At 52.1% G+C, this 26,754-nt stretch overlaps 8 protein-coding genes across 8 annotated transcripts; 6 read left to right on the forward strand and 2 right to left on the reverse strand.

Moving 5' to 3' along the window:
- Nucleotides 1-582: 582 nt before the first annotated feature.
- Nucleotides 583-1,944, forward strand: Z517_02524 (uncharacterized protein; the record flags this gene model as incomplete). Its single annotated transcript, XM_013431633.1, has 1 exon — nt 583-1,944. The coding sequence occupies one exon, from the start codon at nt 583-585 to the stop codon at nt 1,942-1,944; it is 1,362 nt and encodes a 453-aa protein (XP_013287087.1).
- An 842-nt stretch (nt 1,945-2,786) lies between these two features.
- On the forward strand, nt 2,787-6,352 carry Z517_02525 (uncharacterized protein; the record flags this gene model as incomplete). Its single annotated transcript, XM_013431634.1, has 2 exons — nt 2,787-3,149; nt 3,203-6,352. 2 exons carry the CDS (start codon nt 2,787-2,789, stop codon nt 6,350-6,352), a joined length of 3,513 nt encoding a protein of 1,170 aa, XP_013287088.1.
- A 1,188-nt stretch (nt 6,353-7,540) lies between these two features.
- Nucleotides 7,541-8,128, forward strand: Z517_02526 (uncharacterized protein; the record flags this gene model as incomplete). The annotated part of the gene is made up of 1 exon (XM_013431635.1): nt 7,541-8,128. One exon carries the CDS (start codon nt 7,541-7,543, stop codon nt 8,126-8,128), a length of 588 nt encoding a protein of 195 aa, XP_013287089.1.
- Nucleotides 8,129-8,913: 785 nt separating this feature from the next.
- On the forward strand, nt 8,914-9,807 carry Z517_02527 (eukaryotic translation initiation factor 6; the record flags this gene model as incomplete). Its single annotated transcript, XM_013431636.1, has 3 exons — nt 8,914-8,931; nt 8,999-9,311; nt 9,392-9,807. 3 exons carry the CDS (start codon nt 8,914-8,916, stop codon nt 9,805-9,807), a joined length of 747 nt encoding a protein of 248 aa, XP_013287090.1.
- A 1,431-nt stretch (nt 9,808-11,238) lies between these two features.
- On the reverse strand, nt 11,239-14,342 carry Z517_02528 (uncharacterized protein; the record flags this gene model as incomplete). Its single annotated transcript, XM_013431637.1, has 3 exons — nt 11,239-12,078; nt 12,135-13,747; nt 13,811-14,342. The coding sequence occupies 3 exons, from the start codon at nt 14,340-14,342 to the stop codon at nt 11,239-11,241; spliced, it is 2,985 nt and encodes a 994-aa protein (XP_013287091.1).
- Nucleotides 14,343-15,730: 1,388 nt separating this feature from the next.
- Nucleotides 15,731-18,502, reverse strand: Z517_02529 (uncharacterized protein; the record flags this gene model as incomplete). Its single annotated transcript, XM_013431638.1, has 6 exons — nt 15,731-16,903; nt 16,958-17,095; nt 17,142-17,939; nt 17,994-18,143; nt 18,198-18,267; nt 18,327-18,502. 6 exons carry the CDS (start codon nt 18,500-18,502, stop codon nt 15,731-15,733), a joined length of 2,505 nt encoding a protein of 834 aa, XP_013287092.1.
- Nucleotides 18,503-18,930: 428 nt separating this feature from the next.
- Nucleotides 18,931-19,542, forward strand: Z517_02530 (uncharacterized protein; the record flags this gene model as incomplete). The annotated part of the gene is made up of 3 exons (XM_013431639.1): nt 18,931-18,967; nt 19,029-19,230; nt 19,281-19,542. 3 exons carry the CDS (start codon nt 18,931-18,933, stop codon nt 19,540-19,542), a joined length of 501 nt encoding a protein of 166 aa, XP_013287093.1.
- Nucleotides 19,543-23,536: 3,994 nt separating this feature from the next.
- Z517_02531 (uncharacterized protein) lies at nt 23,537-25,059 on the forward strand (the record flags this gene model as incomplete). The annotated part of the gene is made up of 4 exons (XM_013431640.1): nt 23,537-23,561; nt 23,614-23,768; nt 23,826-24,599; nt 24,652-25,059. The coding sequence occupies 4 exons, from the start codon at nt 23,537-23,539 to the stop codon at nt 25,057-25,059; spliced, it is 1,362 nt and encodes a 453-aa protein (XP_013287094.1).
- Nucleotides 25,060-26,754: the final 1,695 nt, after the last annotated feature.

Here is a 26,754-nt window from a genome sequence, read left to right on the forward strand (position 1 = left end):
AGCGTAAATCACGTGAATCTGCCTGACAGAGAGAGTGGGTCTCGCCTTTTTGCTTGATTCCGCCTACAAAAACTTCCCTTGTTCCCTCAACAAGCGACGGCAACCATCGCTTTTGTCAGTAGATTGATCTCTTGCCAAATCCTTTGTCATACCGTCTTCTTTAATCACTCGCTCTCACTGTCACTCTTCGAATCCGACTATATTCACCATTTGGCTGTGTCACTTGGACATACCGAGTACCTAATATACCCTTGGCAAATAATCCACCACATACAAATCTTCAAGCCACATTCCACCAATTACCGCATCAATATCCCGAATCTCGGTCAGCTACATGCACAGACGCTGCCTTCAAGTCCATCGTTGAGGGAGTCTACTTACCGAGGGGTTTCGAGTGGTTGTTGAACAGCCTCGCCTCTCGTGCATCATCAGCTCATTCGTTCGACTCGGCCACATTTCAGAGACAAAAGTTCGGATTTGTCTAAAGACTAGGACCATCCACGCCATTTGAATCATTACCTACAGCAGCCATTCACCACTTGACCGCCGTTCGCTTGGTCGTTCTGGGTCAGAGCGTTCACAATGGCGTTTGGTAGATCCGGGGATCCATCACAAGGCAATCAGTCCGCGGCGACACGGGACTTGGCGATCAAGGGATGGACCAACTCGAAACTCGCATCCACACCAGACCAGGGAGTTGCCTCGTTACTGGTGTTCCTCCGCAAGAAGTCTGGAGATCGCCAAATATTGTCCAACAAAGTCGTCGGCCGTGCGAGCAACGTCCTCATCATCACCGTCTATGAAAACGACAAAGATCGATTTTACCATTTAAACAATTTCCAGTGGGCTGGCAGTACTCTTACTGTCGAAGACTCAAGATCGCCCACCAACAATATCAATCGATTTCAGCAAAACCAGGCCCATGACCGGTCTCAAAATCATCACCCTCCCTCTCAACCATCTCAGCCATCAAGATCTGCTTTTGGCCAGAATGGCTCAACACCACACGGTCGTTACAACCAGCTACCCAGCGGACCTCGAGGCGGCGGAAACACTCACTACAACCAACCTCGAAACAACACACGCTTTGGTGCCCAAGATAACAGCAATAAGAACGACCCTCTCACAAACGAAGTTGAAAATACCATGATCTCCGTCCTACGCAGACGCTACGACCCTTCTCTGAAACTCCTAAGTCTGAACGCCCTCGGTGCCGATGAGGAACTCCTACAAATACCTGGAATACTCGGTTCGGATCCTGCGAAAGTCTTTGAGGCCATCTTTACTATCTGCAAAACCAAAATTTTCGAAACCCCCAGCAAACGTGACGAGTCGGTCCACAGCATTACACTTAGCGACAACGGTCTCGACACGGTTGAACAGATCATGTCTTTGTCAAGAACCTTTCCGCGCCTCCGAAATCTCGATCTCGGCAACAACAAACTTGCGAGCATGGATTCGTTGAAGTATTGGAAGAACCAATTTCGTGATCTGGAGCATTTGATCTTGCAGGGCAACCCGGTCAACGATCTCCCAGATACATTGCCGACCCTGCGGCAGTGGTATCCAAAGCTGCAATTGTTCAACAACCTGCCCGTCGGCGACAATCGACCCATAGCTCCCAATGTCCAACAGCCGCCCTTCCAAGCCAACCCACCATTGCCTCTCCCGGCACAAGCTGTACCGGTGGTGGCCGGCCGCCTGCCGCACCCCGAGATCCCGGCAGACTCTCTCTTCGGCGTTCCCCAAGCAGACAAGCCTGCGGAAATCCTCGAACGCGAGAAGATGGGGTTGCAGTTCAGTTTCGAGACGAAACTGAGGCTGGCTGCGGTGGAGGAGTGCCTGACAGCCAATAACTGGGACTACGCTCTAGCCATGAAGAACTTCCTGGAGCTGAAAGCGCAAGGCGCCATCCCGGCGGAGAAGTTTATACCCGGTGTTTAGGAAACCTTCGTGGACAATGGAGGTGACGCGGTCATGTTGGACATGGAGGATTTTTGAAGACGATGTTATTATTATACAGAATGGGCCTTTGAGCATGGCGCTCGTTTGGATAGCATTTTTAGCATGACTTTTGCTCTTCGGAGCAGGACCCCGAAGGAGGGCGAATCGCATTGTTATTGTACATCTGTCACTGTTAGTGTTTCATCATTGTCTTCTATTAATCGCCCGTTATAGCGGAACTTTTGTGGCGTAACAAAACTGGCTTTTCGATACCAATACCTTTCTTCATGCGTGGTCGGCGTGGTCGGATAATAGATTTCGTGTAGCTTGCCGTCAACGTTTCGGTGCGCTCGGGCCCAGAGTTACGAGGCTTTCGGTATCGATTTGTCTTGACTCGCCAATGAGATCCGTCCCAAATAGGCCGACGGACTATCTTGAACTCCAATCGTCTGGAGAAACGTGGCCTGGATGGACGGGAGTTACGAATTGATCAAGAAGTTTCACATGTGAAAATCCAACGTCATGGTGGGCAAGTCAGAGTACACCTCGACACACCATCTTGCGGTGATCGATTATTCCACCTCCAACTCCACCAGGGTCACTTTCTATCATTGGCACATGTGCGCGCCTTAATGTCAGGAACCCGGACGCGTACCTGCGTCCTCCCTCCCCGTCCCATCCTGCCTGGTTCCCTGCTCCCCAGCACTCTTCTTCTCTTCTCTTCCCAACCGTGTATGACTGTCGCCCTCGATCCTTCATGGAGCACGACGTGAAGCCCGTTCCTCGTCGCATCCTCTACACCGCCTTCTCGGCCTGTCGTTCCGGCCGCCCTGCCCTGCGAGATGCTTTGGAGTTCGCACAAAGAGAATGCATCTGCCTCTGAAGATGAAAAAACTGTTGGGGACTCAGATGACGATGCCCCAAAGGAAATTGTTCTTGCGCAGCCGCAACAGGGACGGACCCTTCTGCCTGCGCCCGCGGCCGCGATTGTCAGTGGCGTCACCGGCCTGACTTCGTTCTATGTTCGTGGTGCAACCAAGATTGGCGGTTGGGGACTTTATGCTGGCAGAGAGGCTACACTCAAAACACTTTCCGTCAGTCGCAGTGCACTGGAGTCTATCCTGATTGCAGCGGGACGAGATGTCTCTACGCGAAGCAATGGCGACCTGGGACGGGCGGAAGCTGAGAATCTGCTGGAGAGGAGTGTACGTTTGAGTATCGGTATTGGATGAATGACACGGGGCTAATATCGTCACAGATCTCTGCGTTGCATTCGACCATCTCAACGACGTCTTTTGTCGCCTCGACAGGCTTCCACCTCACAGAAGCGTTTATGAACTCAATATCCGGTCTATCTATCCAAGGACTGGCTACACTGAATGCCATTCTCGGCTCTACTGAGTCCTCCCGTGCCGTCGCCGCAATCATCACCTTGATCAGAGATGAACTCAACAAGCCCGAGATCGGTGGAACTGGCGAGGTGGTGACATACCTGGACCTCATTATCGCCACCATCGGTTTTGTGATGCTCCAGAGGTGGGGAAGACGGAAGACGGAGCTGGATTTCCGGGACGCTGGTGGTGAAGAGACTATTTGGGACGCGGTCATTGATGACAAGGGCTTTCGAGCCGATGTCGTGGGGACACGGAAGAAAGGCATGATCAGTATCCACGCCAATACTGGTGGCCCGCCAGTCACCTTTACTTCTCCAGATTGTGATGAAGATTTTGAGGCCTTGGAAAGGGGAACGGTGTTTGATGCTCAAGCGGTCGCACTGTCAGCGGAGAACCAGACAAAGCTGACCGAAGAAGACATTCGCGAGCGGATCATCAGCCAAATACCATCTGGAGCCCGGGCCGTGATCACATCGGAGACCATCACCGCCAAAACAATCCGTGTCGACATATACGATGCTGAAACGGCCCATATTGACCCTCCTCCGGGAACCATTATGGTGGCAGAAAGGCTGAACCATGAAAGCTCGACAAATGGCAACCAAGTTGGACCTCATCAAACTGTCATATTTCGCACGTCTTTGAAGCGATCGAGCAGTAGGGAGAAACCATCGTCGAATGAGCCACTGCGATTGACCGGTCATAACGGCTTAGGTCAAGACCACCACGACACCGACGACTTGTTCATGATGGCTACCGCCCCGAAACGAATTTCTATCGTGGATGAACCGATCCAGATAGATAACGGTACTTTCTCCAATTCGGACCGCGATGAGTCGGCAATCGAATCATCCTCACCACCAACCTCTTCTCCTCCAAAATTGCTAGGCCCTGTTGCCAATCAGAAAAAGAGTCGTCGGCCAGTTCTCAGTTCAAGCAAGTCATCTGCCAATGCAAGCAGTACCAGTCGTATACCACTTGTCAAAGGTAAAAAGGACAAATCAAGTTCAGGTGTGAAGAGTGATAAAGCTGGCGTCATCAAGAAAGCACTGATGACGCTGAGTCCGAGTCAGTCGTCGGCGGCGGTAAAGGATCTCCCAAAAGTAACACCACGGCAACCAAAATCCTCGACCTCAGTGGCAGCACAGTCGCCCAGATCTAGGGCGCCTTCGGCCAATCGCGAAGACGCCACATCAAGGAGAACTTATGCTTCGTTGACCCATGGCAATACGCCCCTGACAAGTCCGAGTTTACATCGAGCCACCGAGTCATCAACAAGCTATTTTGCCGTGCACGACCGGAGAAGAGACTCTATTGTCTCGCAGACCACAGAGACATATTCTATCCATTCGCACGAGAGTCGACCAAGCTCCCCCACCTTCACAAGGACTCGGACCCGAGTTGTGAACGGGTTGACACAGACGAGGTCGGAACTCGGACTGGCACTAGACGAGACTGAAGCTAGAGTCGACCCAACCACAGGCACAGTCCATCATAGACGCTCTCGGTCTTTTGTTCCTAGTCTGTATTCGATGGGGACCAAGGATTCTACGGAGGCCATCCTCTTAGCGCCGAAGGCCCCTATACCTCGGAAATCAATATATGAGGATCACAGTGTATTGGCTGCTCTCATCACGAATGGGAAAGTGCCAGGTATCTTTCCTGATCGTCATCTTGTCAAAACAGTTCGACGATTTGCGAGGTTCGCATCGGCTTCGTATGGGGCGAATTTCCTGCGGGTTATGGGCCTGACAAGGGCAGAAGATGAGCTTAGCAAGTCGACGGAGCTCATGACCCTTGACGTGCACCACGAGCACAGCTCATTTTCCAGCCATACAGGCCTGCCTCCTGACACAATTCTGTTGTCATCCTTCTTTGATCCCCAAGGAGTTACTGGCAATACTGACTGGTCGCCGTCGGCCATATCGCCGTTGATCCATTTCATTTCGATCGATGACGATTCCAAAGCCGTGGTTCTGACGTGTCGTGGGACACTTGGCTTTGAAGATGTTCTGACCGACATGACATGCGATTACGACGACTTGCTATGGCAAGGCCAGCGCTACAAAGTCCACAAAGGCATTCATGCTTCAGCAAGACGACTATTAGGTGGCAGTGGAAGCCGCATCATGGCCACCATCAGAGCGACACTCGAACAATATCCCGACTATGGCCTTGTTCTTTGTGGGCACTCCCTGGGAGGAGCTGTCGCGGCCATACTCGCCATCCTCATTGCCGAACCTTCGTTTGACGAATCCAAGACCTCGTTTGTCACCGGCAGCAAGCCTAAACTCCTTACCCATCAATCCACGAACGAGTCGTTTACTTCCTACATCCCTCCCATCAGTCTTCCACCAGGCCGACCAATCCACGTCTACGCCTATGGCACACCCGCATGTATGTCCGAGCTTCTCCGTGTTGCCACCCGTGGGCTCATTACGACCGTTGTCAATCACGCCGATATTGTGCCTTGCCTCTCCCTGGGCGTTCTGCACGACTTCCGCACTGTGGCGTTGCACCTCAAACACGACACGACCGACGCCCTTGGCGCTCTCAAGACGCGGGTTTGGAGTCGCCTCAAAAATGCCGTCAAGTCCGCATTCTATAACAACCCGAGGGGGCCGCCCCCACCGGAAAACATTGCAGGCGATGGCCTCGGCGAAGACACTTGGGCATGGTCGGCACTGAAGACGCTACGCGCAGCGATGGTGAATGACAAACTGGTTCCTCCTGGAGAAGTGTTTGTGGTGGAAACGACCCGCGTCTTTGACAGACTGGAGCCAGACGTGGCGCGCGAGGCAGTTTTTGGACCTGACGATTCAAAGGACGACCGAACGGAGAAGCTCTACAGGGCGCTTGGGAGACCAGCCACGAGAGTGCAATTCAAGCTCGTGCGGGATGTGGAAACGCGGTTCGGCGAGCTGAGGTTCGGGCGGGACATGTTTGGCGATCACAGTCCGGGCAGATACGAGGCGAGTCTGGCGGCGTTGGATAGAGGAATTTGTGAAGAATGATTGTGGGTTCGAAGACTAATGACGTTACGATATACAGTCAGACTGATGCCGTTTTTCTTTATAAAATGAGGTAGTTACTATATACCATGTAATCAGAGATGTTCTTGATGACATGTACGGCCTGCTTTAGATCTTTTGGATATAGACATCCACGATCGTGTTTGCTACTTGCTTGCTTGCTCGTCCAGATCCGCACCACCACCGACACCACCATAGTGAGGTGAGGTGAAGTGAAGTGATTGTATTTGTTTTTGCGCCTCTTCCTCTTTTCTTTCCCCCTTGTCACTCGCACACCCACTCACTTGCTCCGCCTATTTGTTGATTTATTGATCGGGAGTGATCCTCTCTCTTCACCCACGAAACACAATGTCCATACTATATATCATGTCATATGATATACACACCCACACACGCAAGCCCGCACGCCCGCACGCCCCGCCGCCCCCTTCTTTTTCCGACCCGGTTTGTTCGCGACATGATATATCTCCCCTAAGATATCCTCGTCCGTCACGGCCAGAAGCGGCTATCGGCCTCGCATGACCGCCTTTTCGTGGAGAACCGGGCCCTCTGATGCTAGGATATGGTGAACATGTGAGCAGGCGGCTCAGCTGGTGGGTGTTAGGCAGTGCGCGACGGTACCCGGTGGTCATGCTGGCCGCTCTCTGCTAGATGCTGAGTGCCAGTGACAGAACGGCTTTGAGGGGAGTGGTAGGTATAAATATACCCATCTGGAGCGGTGTCGTGGTCGATCGAGGCTGCTTTCTTGAAATATCTCTCTGTACAAATACAGATACGAAAATAAGAACAACAAGAACAACAAGAACAACATTCTTGCTGGGCTTGATATCCACTCCTTCGGTGCGAGAAAGGACACAACAAGAAAGAAAATGTCCAGGGAAAGACAGCGAGGGAGGACACCAAGGGATACCACTATATTATAGCTATACAGCCATAAGTCGTGTATCGCTAGAGAGGCGGAACGAACAACGACAGTACAACGACAACACCCCATCACCACCAATAACAAGAAACTCACCGTGACATAGAGGGAAGATCTCTCGTACGGCCAGCCGGGGAAAGCAGACCTTGTAAGTCGAACATGAGGGTGATGAATGAGGGACGTGGAGTCTGACCGGATCTAGGAAAACCAAAGTCTAACAAACCTCCACGGTTGGGGATCTGGTCAAGATGCATTCGTCAAGTGGCGGTGGTATGGGCATGAGCTTTGTTGGACTCTCGTATATTCTTCTCGCCGGTCTCGGGCTGTTGGGGCTTGTCGCTACTCGTGCCGATGTCGTGCACTATTGTCCATACCCCGTGTGGTGCGCCGTCGTTGTGGGATACGAACCAAACGACCCTACCCCCCAGTCGGACCGGCCAGTGGTCAAATGGATCAGTCAACCAGCCGAGGCAGTCTTGACCAGCCGCTTCCTCGACAATCCGCAGGGTACGGGTGTGGCCATGATGTGCACGCGCGACCCTTCTGCGTCGACGCCGCTGGTCACGCAGCTCGAGTATGCTTGGGAGCAGGACGAGGGCAAGACGTATTTCGACGTCAGCAACGTCGCAGGGGCGCCTTTTGTCAACGAGGGCTTCGAGATGGACGTCGACGACCCGGAAGATCCCAGTCTCAGTCTTGCAAGTTGTCGTGGCGCCTCTTGTGGGCCGGGAGACACGAACTGTAACGACGTGTACAACAAGTACAACGACGACTTTCAGGGGATGAGAACTCGTTCCAACTTGGTCAATATCAAGTTGACCTTGTGCTCGGGGTGAGGGGGACGCGTTTCTGTGAGCAGGGTTGTTATGGTGGTTTGGATGACTTGGACCTGGGACGGATGAACACAACATCCCCGTACCGAGTACTACTTGTCCTGTATGTCTTGGACATTAGCGAGTTTTGCCTGGGTGGATTTCGGCCCAGGACAGAATGTCTCCAGTTCCAGCTCGAGGGCTCGTGGATTAGGACCTAGTCTGGCAGTCTGGACCAGACGATCACGGGCCATCATCCATAGTCATTCCACAAGCTCGTCCTGGGTGACGGTGACTCTGAATCAAAGCTTGACCTTGGGGCTGGTGGCGGCACAGGAGACGTAAACGGTAGCTGGAAGAATCCTCACAAGCAGTTAATCATCCTTGTCGCCGCACGAGGAATTGCCTGATGACTCCCCCAGCGTGGCGGACGTCGTTGTTGATTGGAGGAAAACTCACCTTTGCCCGGCCTGCGCCATGCACGATTACACAATTTTCCCACCCGGCGGATTTTGGGAATGATTCACACATCCTCCTCCTTGCCATTCACCACCGAACAAGGCCAGAACTAGAGAAGAAGACCAGCCAGACAGAGAAACAAATTGCCTCCTATCCTGTTGTCGACCGCTTCTCGGAAAACGAATATAAAGCAACACCCGCACCTAGGCGGCCATCTTCCCCCTCGATTCGCTTCACTAAACAAACTGCGCTCGACCCCGCCGTTCCCTTTCATACCCTGTCGTCGACCTTTTACCCTCGCCCTCTTTACACCAAACACCCACCCAAAACAAAGCGGCTATTGAGTGAACATGGCTGTACGAGCACAGGTAAGAGATTCTCGTCTCTTTTTCTCTCTTTTGCAAGAGGGATTCTAATGTCCTGGTGCGTGCGCAGTTCGAAAACTCCAATGAAGTGGGTGTCTTCGCCAACCTCACCAACAGTTATTGTCTTGTCGCCGTTGGGGCTTCTGAGAACTTCTACTCCATCTTCGAGTCCGAACTCGCTGATCTCATCCCCATCGCTCACTGCACCATCGCCGGCACGCGCATCGTTGGCCGCTTGACTTCAGGCAACAAGAATGGTCTCCTAGTCCCCACGTCCACCACCGACCAGGAATTACAACACATCCGCAATACTCTGCCAGATAGCGTCAAGGTTGAAAGGATAGAGGAGAGATTATCGGCGCTGGGCAATGTCGTGTGTTGCAGTAAGTAGGCGCCTTTTTTTTTAGACTGCGAAGTGGTGTGCAGATCGGTTTTTTTTTTTAACACCAGTGCCACTCTGTAGATGACCACGTCGCCCTCGTCCATCCGGACCTCGAACGAGAAACCGAAGAAATCATCGCAGACACCCTGGGCGTCGAAGTCTTTCGCCAAACCATCGCCGGCAACGTTTTGACCGGCTCCTACATGTCCCTCTCGAACCAAGGCGGCATCGTCCACCCGAAAACAAGTATTCAAGATCAAGACGAGCTGAGTTCGTTACTACAAGTGCCGCTTGTTGCGGGTAGTGTCAACCGAGGCAGCCCCGTCGTTGGTGCCGGCATGGTTGTCAACGACTGGTTGGCCGTGACGGGAATGGACACCACGGCTACAGAACTGAGCGTCATCGAGAGTGTCTTCAGACTGGGCGAAGGCGGTCCCGGTGGACTGGATGCCAGGATGAAGGCCAACAAGGAGAGCATTGTCGAGAGCTTCTATTGAGCCCTTGGATTCTACTCCACCTATGCAAAACATCTCTTTATTGGACATTGGGAATACTGGACACTGATCGACACCCTTCACCCGTGTACAATGATACTTTTCCCCCCATGCCAAATGGACCTTTGCATGGTCTAGTCGCTGACGACGAGGACAAGGAACGTGGGACGCACCTTTGGGCGGATTACTTTTTCTCCATGAACTCTGGTGGGATCCGCATCATGGCATGTGTGCTGGTGCTGGTGCTTGGATTTGACCAACCAAGAACATTGGCAGAGGTTGTGCATGCTCGCTCACCAGAGAGTGAAGCCACATGCTCCGATATGGACGGAGACAGATACAGCTACTGAAGGTTGTCCCCTCGTTTCGGCCCGGTCGCTTTCAGCACGAGCACGAGCACGAGCACAAGCGCAGGAGCGCTGGAGTGAGAGATTCCCGAGTGTCCGGTCAGTCTGTGAAAGCAGATGGACGCCCACGAACGTACATCCCAACATCATTACCCAGCCCACACCCACGCGGGATGGAGTGAGCATGGAGGTGCTACGAACGAATCTGGACTTGATCTTGATCGCTTTTTTTCCACAAACAAGGCTATGATCTCACGCTCGACTGTGCCCGACACTTGAACACAAATTACGAGGCAATGAAGGCGGTGAAGGAGAACTACGAGTTTGGTTGAGAGGCAGGAAAAGGACGAGGGAGTGGAACCCAAAAAATCAAAAATAATGACTGAGTGATTCATCAATTGATTGATTGGTAGATGGATCGAATGCGCTCTGCAAGGTCATACGCGTTCAAAAAGCCACACTCAAGTACCTAACTTGCCTACCTACTTGCCTTCCTGCCTACATAGAGTACACTCAGGTTCTGTCCTCAATCGCTCGATTCCCCGCCCTCGTCGATATGACTTATACGTGTTCAGAAACTCGACCATCTACCTAGTACTTGAATCAATGCTGGACTTTGACATGTCTTCGTTTGTATTCTCGTTCTCGTTCTCATTCGCTTTCGCTCTCGCTCTGGCTTTCGCTTGAGAAACCGCTCATGTGTGTGTGTGTGTGTGTGTGTATAGAATAAACTATATCAGACCGAGGGTGCGCATATGCTAGCTACTACGCGATCAATATGGCAGCCATTCTCGCACTCCTTCTGTCAAGGCGCAAAGAATAAAAAAGAAAATGGATCTTGACTCCACAACATGTGCATGAAGATGGCCGTGTCCCAATACCAAGACACAATCCTAGTAGCCCTCCCCATCGAGGGCGCTTCGGAAAACCTCGCTAACGGTTCCCGTCTTCCCATCCCTCAATAAATGGGATACCAGGTTGATGTACACAAAAATGCCCAACTAGCTCCAAGACCGCTCCCTGAACCTGGCAAGCCCGTGATGCAATACAAGCCCCGACTCCATGGTAACAGCCCTTATCGGCCTGCCTATGTGGCGGCAACGGGCTGATCATCCACCATGGGATTCCTCGGCCTCCCCTTCGCGTCCACTTCAGTCCCGTTTCGTATGAGCACGTCTTCCATATCATCATACCCTTCCTCCGTATCTTCCGCCTGTGCCTGAGCGAGCACATCCGCCATGCTCTGGCCCTTGAAACTGGTGTCGGCGTAGATGTCTGTCTCTCCACTCATCACCACATCCGCGCCTTCATGTTCACCTTCACCAGGTGTGCCGTCAGGCGGTGACTCTGCTGGCGGCGCAGGTGGCGGTGGTGGCGGCGGAGGAGTCTCAGTATCCATGTTGAGTCGTTTCACTGGTGACCCAATCGGTTCTCTCTCGTCCTCTCCTTCAGCCGTGACGGATTCGTCTGTCTCGAGTCGCTTACGCTTTAATGTGCCAACCCCATTGGAATCAGCAGGTGTATTGAAATTCGGCGTGGCTTCCGCGTCGTCGTCTTCGTTATCCGACATTTTCATGTCTTCATGATCCACGGTGGTGTCTGCCTCAGGAGGAGATACTGCGGGAGACTGGGCAGGTGACGCAACGGGTCCTTCACCACCCCCTGGCCCTTTCTTTCCTTTCTCCCTTGCCGCCTTTTCGGCTTCGTGCTTCTTGTGTTTTTGATACGCTTTTTCAAAGAATTGCTTGCAAAATTCCTTGACTTTCTTCTGTTGTCGCTCATCAATCTTTGTGGGATCCTTGACTCGGCCCGCTTTATAATCTGAGGCCACCAGCTTTTTTGCGATCTCCTTTGCAAATCGCTTTAGATCCTCCCGTGGAATCTTGTGCTTGTATTTGTTCATTACGTGAGAGATATGAGGGAAGAGCTGGACATCCCGATTAGACATGGCCCGTAAGATACGAAAGACAAAGCGGTACTTACAGTATTCTCGTAAAGCTTCTTCTGTTTCTCGATGTCGTACGATTTCCACTTCTCTTCCTTCTTCACTTTGGCAGGTTCGGGCGTGGCCGGCGTGCTATTTTTGGTGTCTTTGTCGTGGGACGTGACGATGTTCTCGATGATACTCTTGAGCACATCTCGTTCCGACGGTTGTTTCGGTGGCGGCGGAGGAGGGGCCTCTTCTGCGGGTTTCGTGGGTCGGGCCCACGTTGTCTGCCCGGTGACAGAATAGTAATATGTTCTGCCTTTGTCCTGAGCCGTAAACCAGCCTCGCGGTAGTGGAGGTGACCCGCGGTGAAAAGGTAGAGGAGGACGTGAGTAGAAAGAACCCGGTCGTTGAAGAGACCGTGGACCCGACGGTGCATTCAGCGAGGCAGGCCCTCGCGGTGGGGATCGCGATCTTGATCTCGATTTGGATTTTCTTCGTCCCTGGGCAGACTCTCGCCTCTCGAATGGCGTAGTCTCCGTCTTGACGGGCGTGTTTGCGTCTTCCCTCTTCTTCCGGGGAATTCTGTAGGCCAATTCGAGCTTCGACCAAGCATCCAGAAGCGCCGAGGCTTGACTTGCTACTTTCTCGTCAGAATGGTTAGTCAAAGACTCCATTGTCTTGTCAATCTTTGCATCGACAATCTTGTTTCTCGTGAGCCGTGGTAATCGGTCCAGGACGTCGAGAATCTGAAGGATGATGTTCTCATCGTCTCGCCATGCCGAGAGCTGCGAATTGAGGATCTGGTATCCGTGGAATCTGACAACGCGGTGCCACGCCTGATCATCAGTACACCGTTGGATGCGTTGCAACAATTTGACGGCAATCCATTTCTCCTTGCATTGCATGAGTGCGGCCATAACCTTGGTCACGCTGTCGACGTCCAGCGATTTGGCTTCGACGCTATCAACGTATTCCTCGTCGTCTTCTGCTGTCTTCCTCTTGCGCGGCCGCTTCGCAACCACGGTGTCCCAAGAATCAGCATCCTCGATACCCAGGGCCTCTATCGTGGCTGCCGATAGCTTAGTGGCTCGTTCGGTCTGGGTCTTGCCTCCAATGAAACCTGTGCAGTTGGCCTCACCACAGTAGCAAGGTTGTGGATTAGCGCCATATCGATCGACATTGTAGTTGAAGACCAATTCTTCCCCGGCCTTGATATAGCGCTCAGCGAAGATGCCCATGCGCAATTTGTCCCCAACCACCCATTTGTCGACGTAGCAGTTGGGGTTGCAGGAGTGGTTGCAAAACCGACCGAGGTTCCCTTTCTTCGTCGCATCGATAAACTCACCCTTGCTCAGGGACATGAAATAGAAATGTTTGATTCCTTCTTCATCGTACTGCAGCATACGCTTCCGGAAAGTGGCTTCGGGAATGGTCTCGCCAATGTATTCAAAGATAAAGTCATGCGGTCGCAGATCGACATCGGTGCGAAGGCCATAGCCCTTCTTTTCGGTCTTGATAATCGAGACTTTGGCGTAGAGGCGCCTGAGAAACCTTTGATTTTGGCACGAAACACCGCAGCCACAGTCATCGGCACATTCCATTTTACACGCGCGGTTGATGCAGTCGGAATCCTCCCCACAGGCAAGGTTCTGCCTCGTGGACGGGTCTGGATACACATGGTCAGTCGCTGCCAGAAATATCTAACCATCCAGATTATAGCCAAACTCACCCCACTCCTCGCTGCAATCACAGTCGAGGGCATGTTCGCTGAATCCGAGGTATTTGTTTTGATAAGTGCACGCATCAATGACGGTGAATGTCGAGGTGGCTTCTTTTGTTGCGTCCGGGAGGTGGTCGAAGAGAGGAGCGACACGGGGTGGAAACTTAGAGGTGGCTCGGGAGGTCTTTGCGGGCTTCGAGGCTTCCTTGGGTTCAGGCTTGACGGGCGAGGTGGAGGTTGAGTGGTGACCATTTGCCTCGTTCGGCTCTTTCTTGGCAGTTGACGTGTCAGGATCAGCGGCCGGAGGGCGATTCGAAGAGGATGTCGATACAGAGGATGAGCGCGAGGACTTTAATCGGACTGGTTTCAGAGATGGTGAAGCCGAGGGGCTCGCCGAGCTCTGATGCTTGATGGTGGCTACGCGGGTTGTGCTGAGCTCGTGAGCAAGCTCAGCGTCCACCGACTCTTCGCGCTTGACCTCAACCATCTCTTGCTCATCTGCAGACGGCCGTCTTGACGAATCTCTGCTTAGTCGACCCATCTGGACGATGATTGCGATGAATTTGGAGACTCGAACGATGATTTGGCGCCAGGCCGACGCAGAAGTGAGGTGGTGCAGAAATTTCACGGGGTCTCATGGGCATCTGGGCGATACGAGCCAAACAACCATGGAGCTCCACCAACGGCAGCAATTCACCACCGGACAATCCAGGACCTCAAGCGCAATGATCAGTATGATGGCCTTTTCAACTGCGCGTGCCAATTGCGTCAATTGCCCGACGTTCGAGAGTTGAAATGGGACAGTAGCGAAACCGTCGGGTGGTCTATGAATGAACGAGGGGCAGAGGTGTCTACCACCCCATAAATTCGCAGTTGCACAGTGATTTCTTTTTTCCTCTCCTCCTCCAAGCAGTGAATGGTCTGGATTTGTCTCTGCAGCGACCGAGGACCAGGTGACGGAGCAAGAGCAATAGAGCGGCGGTGAGTGAAGAACACTCAAAAGGGCAGGATAGCGTGGTGGCTTCCTCCCATCATATCCGCCACAGGCACAGGCACAAGGCAGCGAAATATGTAACCAATAAACGAGGGATCCCGGCAGCAATCGCTCACGAAAAGAGCCCAAGGACCAACCAAGAGCAGAAAAAGGAAGATGTGGGAGTTCGGGTTCCAAGAAAGGGCAGATGGTGGTTTGGTGGAGAGAAGGGAAGGAGGGCAAAAGGCTGAAGATGAATTTCCTTTCAAGGTCTCGCTCTTGTCTCGCTCTCGTCTCTCTCTTTCCCTTGTCCACCACCAAATGGCCCCGGATAAGCCCATGCCAAGCCGATCCTCCAACATTCCGCTTCTCAGCCCTGCAAAAGAGTCATTGTCATTTACCAAGCGACCTTGTTCGCCTCCTCAATATCCCCATCACCATCATCATCACCGCGGTCAACATCATCACCCACGTATCCTCTCGCATGCACTATGCCTTCCTCCTATCCAACCAAAACTGGCAACCGTCATCAAACTCACCCATCCAACATGTGCCTTTCATCTCCAACACCTCAATGATGGGGTCATCTCCTTGTCGAGACAGTCTCCCTCTGCGTCGATCCCAGGGTCACCACTCTCGCCTGTTGCCTGTCTATCCACAATATCCGCGAATCCTCGCTATGTCTATTAACCCAGCCGTCCGTTTTACTCCCAAAACAAAAATCCTTGATGATGGTATCTGGCATAATCAGACACGGAATTCCCAAGTATGAGCCTGTATGTCCTGTGGTCATTGAGAGGGCTGGAATATGATGCAATCAAAAATGCGACAAACGACGTATCCGTAGCCTGCAACTTCTTCTCGTCGCAGACATCGACCCTCTTGTGTAAGGCACCCTGTGCGGCGCGAATGCACAAGATATGGCAGGTAATCCACCCTCAACCGTATCTGTTGGATCATCCGACCTCGTCTTTCGATCGCGTTCGACTCTTACTCTTGACCATGTCCACAAACCCCATAAGAGAGGTTCTTGCTTGTCGTCCAGCGTCTACTGCCTTACCTTTCCAGACGGACGAGTGCCTGCCCGGTGAGTTGGGACTAGTCGGCGTGTTCTCCTCTACTTCACCTCCAGCTCCTGCTGGCGGAGGTGTGCTTGCTTTGCAGGAGTCCGCTTCTTTGGCTCGCGCTCGTTCTGCTTTCTCGGCCGCGATCCATTCCCGGTGCTCCTGTCTCCTTCTCTCATACTCTTCTCTTGCGGCTTGCCGAAGTGCGCGGCTGACCTCGGTCACCCGTGCCTTTCGAGCAGAGAATTGCGTATAGTCTTTGATCTGATTTTTGGCTTCTTCGCCTTTCGCCGCCCATTTTCCTGCGAGTCCGCTAATGGCCAGCAATCTGGCATCCACGCGTCTTGTGAGGTAGACATTGGGCTCTTTCTTCTCCTCTTTGGCTCGAGCCATTATCCGCTCAATCTCGTCACGGTACGCGGTTTCATAAATGTCCACGTCTGCCGCTCCTGGACTCTCACTAACAATGGGCACATCATCGTCCGTGGAGACGAATGTCCCGTCGTTATCGCTGCTAGGACTGACCCCCGAAAATGTGGACGGACCAATGTACAGGTACAATTGGTCTTCCAGAGGGTCGTGTGCATGGCCCCGGTGACCTATCTCGTCTGCTGTGTTTGCATGTGGTCTCAGCGATCGGAAAGGAGGTAGCTTCATTGGATCGAGCTTCTCAATGTCCACCATGCTTTGAACTCTCGAGAGCGAGTCATCGGTGTTTGTGAGCGTGTGAGTTAGCATTCCTGAAGGACTGCTAGAATCCCTGCCTCTGTCCACTCCTGTTTGCTCTTCGGTCTTCGTCGTATCGTCTATACTCAGCGTTGGTACCGGTCGTACATTCAGCTTCTTCATGTCTTGAGAAAGCTCTTCAATCCGTGGCTCTGCGCCTGTGTGCTCTTGCCCAAAAACACTGAAACTGTGAGACTTCAGGGGAAGGGATCCGGAGTCTTTGATCATGGCTGCCGGTGGTTGAGAGAAATGTGCGCCGTCTTGATCACCCAAAATTGAAGTAATTCCCTTGGGTTTATCTTTGCCTACGAGGGACTTGAACTTGTTCACGGCTTTTACCTGCAGGAAATTTGTCAGTAGAGTCCATTCCAATGGTCCATCGCAGAAGCTTACAACTGTCATGAGATTCCTCACGTTTTTGGTTATTGCCGCATTCATCTCGGCTTCTGTAGGCGGCTCAACGAGATCAGCGGTGTTCTCCTCTTCTGGAAGAAGCCTGTCAGTGCCCTTGTTCGTAACCCACGGATGTTCCTGAACCAGGTCAGCATTTGCAACAAGCGTCAGTGATGCTATTTACTCTCAACTCCCGCATTTTAATGCGTTTATGCGGATCTTTCTCCAGGATGCGGTTCATGAGATCCCGGAAGTCATCATCTATGTCGTCGCCCAGGTCTGGCTCTTCGGTCTTGATAGCCTCGTAGAGCTCAAAAATGCCCGTCTTCTCAAATGGGATTCTGCCGTACTTCAAGCAGTACAAAGTAACCCCCATAGACCAGATATCCGCCGCGCGCCCCGACACATCTCCGTGTCGAGCAATACAGAGCTCCGGCGGAAGGAACGCTGGGCTGCCGGCGGATTTTGCTGTGCGCATTTCCGAGTCTTTTTCAAACATTTCCGAGACGCCAAAGTCGACCACTTTGAGAACATCGTCTTCTGTGACTAAGCAGTTGTCGGGTTTGATATCGCGGTGCACTACACCTTGCGCATGCAAATACTCAATTCCCAGGATCAAGTCTCGGAACCAGTATCGACAGACATGGTCAGGGTATGGATCTGCTCTTTCTTCTAAGCCTACCTTCATGACGACGCCTTTTTTGCACATTTCCAGTACCATGTACAGCGAATCTTCTGTCGGGTCGTCCAGCACCTCAATCAGGGATACTAGATTTGGGTGGTTCAATTTCTTCATGATGGCAATCTCTTCTTTGATCAGGTCTATTGCACTGGCCTGTGACTCGCCTTCGTTGCCGACATTTCGATGTAGGGGAGAATTAAAGCCCTGCAATGCTCCACGACGTCGCTGGGACAAAGGTTTCCGGAGGATGTGCGACTGTGCTCGCTTGCGCAGCCGGGCTTTGGAGAATTCTTTGACAGCCTAAGTAAGCAGGTCAGCAAATATTCTGCGTTTTAATCCATTTGGTAGACTCACGTATTCTTTCCCATACTGATCAATCGCTAAATGGACTGCTCCAAAGGATCCGCGCCCAATCTCTTGCTTGATGATATATTGATTGATGCGATGTTCTGCAACGCCATCGTCTTTGCTAGTAACATATTCGGATCGCGCATTGAGGGATTCCTGCAGAGGCCAGATCAGTAGGCCTATATAGTCGTTCCAGGAGGTGTTACATACCTTGACCTGTCTGGCGGCTGAAGGCGTCCGGCGATGATGGCGGGCCGGTGTATTGTACTCTGGGCTGGACCTGCAGCTCTGGTCAGACACTTTGGACCAGCCGCGTGTTATGAAGTGTCCACTACTCACAAGTGTTTGACCACAGGAGGCTTTTGCGAGGCGGATGAGTCGTTGGCGTTGGCAGCTTCACGCAGGGCATTCACATGTGATTGTGGTCGATCGCGGGGTTGATCTTGAGCATTGCTTACTGGAAAGCGAAAAGCTTCCTCCGCCGACGTGGACGTAGGCGACGCGACGATATCCATGAGGCCGTCGACATTTGAATTGAAAGCCTCCCTCGGTGGCAATCAGATATCTTGATACGGAGCCCCGATGAGCTCAGCTTTCGCTAGGGACGGTCGCCAGCGAAGAATGACGCTGGAGGGCCCTGGGGTTGGTGAGGGTCAAGGCTCATGGCAAGTGGATTAATTTCTCCGCTGCACTTGCCTGTTCTCGGCTCTTCGGAGGCTTCACATTGCTGAGTTGTCGAACTGCAAGTGACCACCAACCACACGCAACGAACCCTCATTCTAGACAATCCGACCTCCTATTGAAGTTCAAATATGCGATAAAGTTCTAGAAGCCGTCACATCTCTTCTGTTTTCATCTGATCGGACTGCCGAGTGGTTCAGTCTCATGCTTGTGTTTGCCCCGCCCAAACCTTAGGAGTGTGAGACCAGCACTCACCGTCACAATGGTTGTCTACTCTTTCTATATATTCGATAGACATGGTAAGAGCCAGATCAACGGCCAGGCTTGACCTTTTCCGTTGAGATTTGCTGATGATTGCAGCCGAGTGTATATACAAGCGGCAGTGGCTTCCTCCAGCAATTTCAACCACTGGCAAAACCTCAAGGCCGTCATCTCAGACATACGTCAATGGCGGGCCGCACTCACGCTCTGTGCTAAGCGCAGAGGACGATGCAAAGCTCATATTCGGGACAGTGTTCTCCTTGCGGAACATGGTCCGAAAGTTGGGAGGAGAAGACGACAGGTTTGTCGGTTGTGAAATCGATAGACCAGTCTTGCTGATCGAGACCACAGTTTCCTTTCTTACCGAACCTCCCAGTATAGACTGCACTATTACGAGACACCGACTAATACCAAGTTTGTCATGCTCACGGACACCAAGTCTGGCTCAATGAGGTTAGCTTTGCAGCAAATCTACGTGAATTGTTACGTCGAGTATGTGGTCAAAAATCCATTGTCACCTGTCGAGCATCCTGGTGGAATCGGTGTCAACAACGAATTGTTTGAAGCAAGCCTGGAACAATTTGTGGTAGGATCAATTCTGCATGCTGAGTGAAGATCTTGTGCTGACAGAATAAATGAAGGATCGAGTCCTAAACGCTCCCTAACGAGGTCTTGGTTCATGGAGATCGAGTGGTTTTGCGTAGTCATGGTTTTGAAGGCCTTACGAGTACGCAATAATCCCTCCTACCCCTCCACGGCCGTCAGCCAATTTATCGCATCATCTCAGCATACTGGTGAACACGATACGTTGGCCCGGAGAGAATCCATGAACTCACGATATATCCCAAGCAAGGTATACCAAGAGCTGTGGGCGGCTCGGCTGCGAGTCACGACAATCACAATCAAACAATGTGTCACTTTCCGCCCCAGGCAGAGGTCACAAGGCACAAGACGAGCGTCGATAGCCACATGACCAAGATTCTTGTGCTCGTACTGTGAGAAGCGAGGGTCGGGGTCTCCAACGTGCGGGACGCAACGGCCTTTTGTGAATTCTGGAATCACGACAATGTCGGTGCCGTGGTACGTCGGCTACGTCCTTAGGTGCATGGCGTAGAGGGGCGGCTCCGGCTGCACGGGTGATTCAAAGGTCAGGCGCGTACTGGTCGTCGATCTGGGCTCACATACGGGGTACGTCTATGTCTGAGAAATAAATTGGTCGGCGCAAGGCCAAGGACCAATGTGAATCCGAAAGTGAAGATCTCGCCTTTGATTGGGTATGTAGGAAAAATCCTTGGTGTCGGACTAGAAATGGCGGCGCAGGAAAATCCGACGAATCATAAAATTCATACGGGAAACGTCGTCCGGAGAACCCAGATATCTGCATATACCATGACTACTCGTCTGCTCGAGAAGACCGTGTGCTCATTCCCAGCAATCTCGAGGCAAATCCTCCTCTTTTCGATGTCGATCTCTCTCTTATCGGCCTGTCACGGGGGTTGTCCCGGCCTTCCACGTGCCAAAGATGGTGCAGCCTCACCAGGAGATACTCCGTAACTGCGCTTGGACTTGGCCAGTGGCTCAGAGAGATCGCTTCTACTCGTCGGTGTGGGTTAGAGAAAGGACATCACGGGTCAGTGAAGCGGTCAGCGAGGGGCTCGTAGTCGATGTCGAAACCAGGATCTGCAGACTCGCCACTGAAATATTTTCTGAACCGGACAGAGCCGGAGAGATGCACCCAACCTGCATAGATTTGTCTATCGTGCACCCTTGTGGTGCTTTTTGCAAGTTGACGTGGCGAGAAGTGCCCAATCACAGTTTTTGGTGATGTAAAGGCAGGAAAATACGGTTTTCGGCATGCATGTTGAAGGTGCTACACCAAGTGAAACCTTGTATACCCCCTGGGGACGAACGAAGAGGTAAGGTGGTATACCTCAGTGGACAAACTACCTTACCCAAACTCCGATCGCTTCCATCGGGATTTCTTGTCTGAGAACTTCTCTGAATGAAGACGAGATGCCGTGTGGCTCGTATATCGAAGGAACGGTGAAGGAAAATTGCCTTTAAAGCTGGCATGCGACCAGTGGAGTCGTAGTGGCTGAGGGCAAGATCGGTGAGTGAGGCAGCGCGGTGATGGCGGTGGCTGCCTGCATTGACCAGGCTGTCACTTTGTCAGTTCGCGGCTGTCAGAGTGGCCGCTGAAATGGCCAGCTGACAAGTTTGCCCAGAGGACCTGCTCCATCATCCTGCTTTTTCTGATAGATCATCTCGAGGTTTGTGGGGACACTCGACAGAAAGGCAACAGGATGAGGCTGAGGAGTCCAAGGAACGTTCGGATAGCCCGAACAAGGGAAGCGATACCCTTGATCCAGGGCAGCAGGAGACGGCGATTCGCGTTGCGTACGAGTAAGAGGTATCTGTCATAGCATCCGGGGGCTTTTGCAAAGGACGATATCTCATGGACTAGGATATCTCGAACTTGAAGGAGTACGAGTACGAGTCGTAGCTAAAGTACATAGTAGTGGTGAGTCTGAGGTACTGTGGTACTGGGGGTACCAAGGGATCTACGAAGACTCGGCAGTGGCCGTCTTGGTTTCTTGGGGGCGAGACCTGCCAGGCTTGCCTACTCATACCTGTAGGTACCGGGTAGAACTACTAGGTACCTAGGCATTCTAGAGCCAGAGGCCTAGAGCCCTAAACAGGTACCTATTATTACATACTCCGTAATTAGGGCCCAGATCCCAGGCACCCAAAGTCAATACCCACGCCAACTTTACATCTCGTGTCTTGCGTCCTGCACCTCTGGTCCTCTTCCATCGGGACCATGTGTCCATCAAATCTTCCACCTCCACTTTCGATGACCCTGTCGTGGCCTGTCTTCCGATTCTTCATCAACCTTAGCCATGGATAACACGAGGAATCCACCGAGTATGCACCTCTAACCACGCCTAGCTGAAAAGTCATTTGAGAAGTTTCGAGGTTGTGACGCCTGTTGCTGATTTCAGAGTAGTGTTCAGGCCTGACTACCTTACTGAATCATCGTGATGGCCTCACCTGCCTCGTCCTGGGTTCTCTTCCCTATGTCCAGATTGAAAAGATCGGACGATAGCAACCAGCCAGGATGAAAAAGAGTGGGCAAACTCCGAACACCCCTGGGTGCGATTTGATGTTCTGCTCCATGCACGACAGCATTACGAGGTACTCGCCAGGGGTCGGGTGGTGAGGTTTGGGACTCCTGCATTCTGGTCCATCACACAAAAGAAGGCCAAATATGCGCACACAAAACACCCTGGACCGTTTGCGGTTCCTGGAGTCCCCTAGCCTCGCTCGCTAGCTCCTTTTTCTCGTCCACTTGAGCGCCCCCTGGTCGGTGACCCTGGTCCCAAAATTCTCACACTCTCAAACTCTCCCAGAGTCGTATTCTTGGGCCCAAGACCCAATCCGTCGATACCCATCCATCGGCTTTTTCTTGTGTGGTCAAATTGCTCCATATTACGCCCCGTGCGCCGATTCGCTCCCTGAGGCCGCAGCTAACCCAGGCACCGTTGTCCGCAATTCTATCCACACCTTCCATTGGCGAAGGCGGTGGAAAATGCATCGCGCCACTCGCTCATTCAGCGAGTTGGACCTCATTGTGCGTTTCGACGTTTTGCTCTCGCCTCCTTCCTTTCCCAGCCTCTGGATCTCAGCCCAGCGATTGGGCTGACGGCGGCTGCCCATGGGTTTCCCGTGTGCCAGTCGTCCAGAGGTGCCTGACAGCTATCTCCACCAACACTGCACAGGTATAGGATCCACTCCCCACTATCGGTCGCGATCAAATACACCCTCACCCCATGTGGAACGGACGCTGCTACGACGTCTGTACCTTGCTCAACCCAAGACGCCAACAGGCCGAACAAATTCACAGTCAGCTGCAGGTCCAGGTCCTTCAAGAACCTGTGCCACCACTCATCAATCGCTTCCTACGTGACCAGGGGGCCCTTTGTACCTCTCCACTTTTCCGAATTCCAGCAAGCCACCCTCCCCGCCGAATCCTCGCTCGACTTCTGAACATGGGGCAGCCCTGATTGACGACTTTTCTTCTCAAGACAAAAAGACGGCTCTTGTGCGTGCCTGAGGATCCGTCTGGACGACTTTTCTCTCCCACCCCTCATCATTTCCAAAGAGCACTAGGAGGAATCTGAGAGACCAACGTTCCGTTTCTTCATATCCTTCCCCCGTGCCAACCTACCCTCCATTGCAACTCTTCTCCCACACCTTTCTATTTTCCCACCACCCATCATATCACGAGACCAGCACACACAAATACCTCTCGGATCGTCACCAGTCCCAACGCCCTCTACCGCGGTCATGAGAATATAGGATTGACCAATCTGGCTTGACTGCCTCGCAAACAACTCGATATGACTTCAACGTCTGGTCTTGGGGGCGCTTGTCCCGTGCCGTTTCTGCAAGAGAGCCTCTTCCCACATGCAGGGGGATGTACGTACCCGTTCAGCGACCTCGACCATCCCATGTGCTCTGGCTGATCGAGTCCAGTTATTTCCGGACGTTTTTGCATGCCCTTGTCTACTCTTGAGCCCAACTTGACCTGCTGTTTACCCTGCCCAATGACGGATTGGACATATTCGGATGGTAAGCGGAGGCAGGACACGCTGTCAGATATCAATATGCTGAACCTGCTCAGGATTTGAATCCCGTACCGAAATTGCCAATTGGGTAAATGTGGCAGCATTTGTGTTGTCGGTATATCTACTGCTATCATTTGCTGTCCTTCCCGTCAAGTATACTCATCGGCACTATTTGAGTGTCTGTCTGACCTTGGGAGTGGTATTTATGGAGGTATGTTCAGGTCTGAGATCCGTCCTGGACATTGTGGCTGATGTTGTCGGTATCAAGCTCGCTTTCATTATCCCGCTGGGCACGAAACCGGCGCAGTGCTTCAACGAAATTACCCCCAATGACATGAAATCAAGCGGCTCTTGCGCAATTAGCGGCGCCTTCTTGTTGTTTGGAGGTTGGGCTATTGTCATGTGGGTTTTCGTCAGAGCCCTAGCCCTTCATCTCCAGATCTGCTGGGAGGTTGTGCTTGGAGACAAGTCATTCTACACGGCGCTGGTTCTGGGGTGGCTCATCCCCGTTGTTGGCCTCGCCTTGACGCTCAGCCTGACTGGAGTGTCCTTCCGGTTTGGCAACGTCTGCCACATCAACCACAAAGATGCTCTTCAAGATTACTGGGGACCCCTCTTGGCCTTTGCCGCCTTGGCGCTGGTGTTGCAATTCGTCACCATTGGCTACTGTGTCCAAGTTTACGTCAAGAGTCTTCTCGACGACAAGCCAACCACAAATACCAGCTCTCAGCCTCCGACATATCAAGGGAGTATGAAGACGGTGACGGCAAGGCAAACTTACCGCCGAGTCAAGAGAGTGATTGAGCTTCAATGGCGGGGAGCCAGCATTGTGCTCGTCATCATCGCAGAAGTTGTGTTTTTCTCGGTGGTGTTTGTCTCGATGGACAACAGCACCAAAGTCGACGCAGAGCTTTTGCAGAAATCGCAGCGTTGGCTGACCTGTCTGGTGGCCAACAAAGGAGACAAGAACAAATGCCTGTCTCTTGCGGGCGGTCTGGTAAAATCAGAGGCGGTGGTTATGGCAGTACTGATTATCCTCGGGGTAAGATTGTTGGAGCTGTCTCTGTTTCTCATCATTCTAATCAGTGTTGCAGTTGAGCGGTTTCTGGTGCTTGATGTTCATGGGCCGCTGGTCGATGACTCATGGCTGGGCCGAATTCTTCCGAACAAGATTGTTTCGCAAGAGTGAATTTGTCTCGGCGGATGCCAGACGGTTCTCGAACGACCCTCGTACGTACGAAATGCTAAGCGGAGCGACGCCTCAACTGAACATCCAAACCCCAGATCGAGCTTTGACGAGCCCCAGAATGCGGAGCGAGTTCTCGCACACGGATACAAAGCAAGATCTGTATGGCTCGGGGAGAGCATATGTCACTCCGGTGGCGAGCTACTCCCATCCCACTCCCCCGACCCAACACAAAGAATGGGATCCGAGGTCGACACACGCCAGGCCGATCGATGTATCCGGAAAAGGCCTTGAAATGAACATATATCCGGGATGAAAATGTCGACGTGTTCCGGACCACAGTTATTTATTCAACAATATGCTTTCTGCACCTTTCAGCGTGTGGCGCCGAGGAATGATTGCGATCTAGGCAGAAAATTGCCAGTGTTTCATCTGGCTCGGAGGCGGCTGTATGACCATATTCTTGCATGGTCCAAAGTCCCGCAGTGTTTTCAATGCATTATGAGTTTATGCGGCTTCTGTGGTTTTACAAATGGAGGGAGAAAAGTACAATGTGTGCAGCATTGTGATGTACAAATGGGGAAACGGAAGCACGGGGGGATCAGGGTCGTCATTGGCATGATACCTTCCTTGAGCTACTATGATTGTGGTTCAAAATTGTTCAACATCCAAGGGATACCCATTCGCGTCGACATATTTTCTTTTGACTGTTCGGTGTTGTCAATACAGAGGAGTTGGTCGCTCCACGGCGAAGAGAAAAGTTGAAGACGAAGGGTAAGAGGCGGAACTGGGTTGTCACGATTGTGAGCAGCCGGATTCCATGATACTGTACAGAGAGGAAAGAAATTCCCGCTTGTCATTTTGTAATGCATGGCAAGAGGGGCTGGATCCTACTAGAATTGCCTGTTATTTTCCTTTCAGAGTGAAGGCTGAGAGAGGGAGAGGGAGGAGAGGGAGAAGTCAAGGGATTGTGAGGAAGGCATTCAGACGTGTGAGATATGTGACGACAAGGAATGAGCGAAGTGATGGACGAGGGATGTATCTATGTATCTATGTATCTGTGTATGTATAGAGCTCATGGAGAGTTGGGGTTCATTCAGTATCCAGAGTCTCTGTCTGTGTTCAGTTCCAATGGGAACTGGTCGCGCATTCACTTAGTCACTCACCCACTGAGTCACTACGTGTACCAAGTACGGGTACAGAGTATGCCTGAGGTAGTCGGTACTAGTACGAAGAAGGCACTTTGCACAGTAACGAATTTGATTTAGGTAGGTATACCACTTGTACACATCCGGACTAGCCCCTCGGGCCCCTCCTTACTCCTTAGGTCCCTCCCCATTAACGGACAACTTGACGCGCTAGACCTGTTCCTGAAGACATCTCCGTGCGGCGATGCTAGCGCCGAGTTAGTTTGGCTGGTTTAGTCCTATTCGGGAGAAATCCGCCGGTTTTGGGGTACCTCTCTCTAAGTACCTCGTACCTACAAGTACCTGGCTGGGGGGGGGGGGGGGGGAGAACATGGACCGCTTGAGAACGGCCACGTTTCGAGAACCGAGCAGGAGATACAGACCCGGGAATTTAATTATGACATATGTGTAACGACTCAAAAATGACCCGGACTCGTGCTCGGTACTTCGTACTCTTGACTCTGACTCTGACTCTGTACCTCGTTACTCTGTATTGTACTGTACTTGATGACTATTCCACTCCCCCTTTATCCACTAGGTACTGTAGGCATACTCATACGGAGTGGGTATGTAGGTAGGTAGGTAGGTAGGTATGTAAGACGTACTGTAGATAGAACGAGGAGAAGGAGAAAGAGAGGGAACACCCGCTTTTCTCTCTTTTAGGCTGTTATCATGATGAAAAAAGATGTTGAGGATGATACATGCATATGTACATGCATACATGCGTGCGGGAAGGGAACTTCGGCTCGCGGAATCTGAAGTCGGTATATGTAATACCTCTTTCCCCTTTTCTGCAGGACCGAAACGAGAACTAAACTAACTAC

The sequence above is a fragment of the Fonsecaea pedrosoi genome (genome assembly GCF_000835455.1).
Source record: "Fonsecaea pedrosoi CBS 271.37 unplaced genomic scaffold supercont1.2, whole genome shotgun sequence".
In the NCBI taxonomy this organism is placed as follows: domain Eukaryota; kingdom Fungi; phylum Ascomycota; class Eurotiomycetes; order Chaetothyriales; family Herpotrichiellaceae; genus Fonsecaea; species Fonsecaea pedrosoi.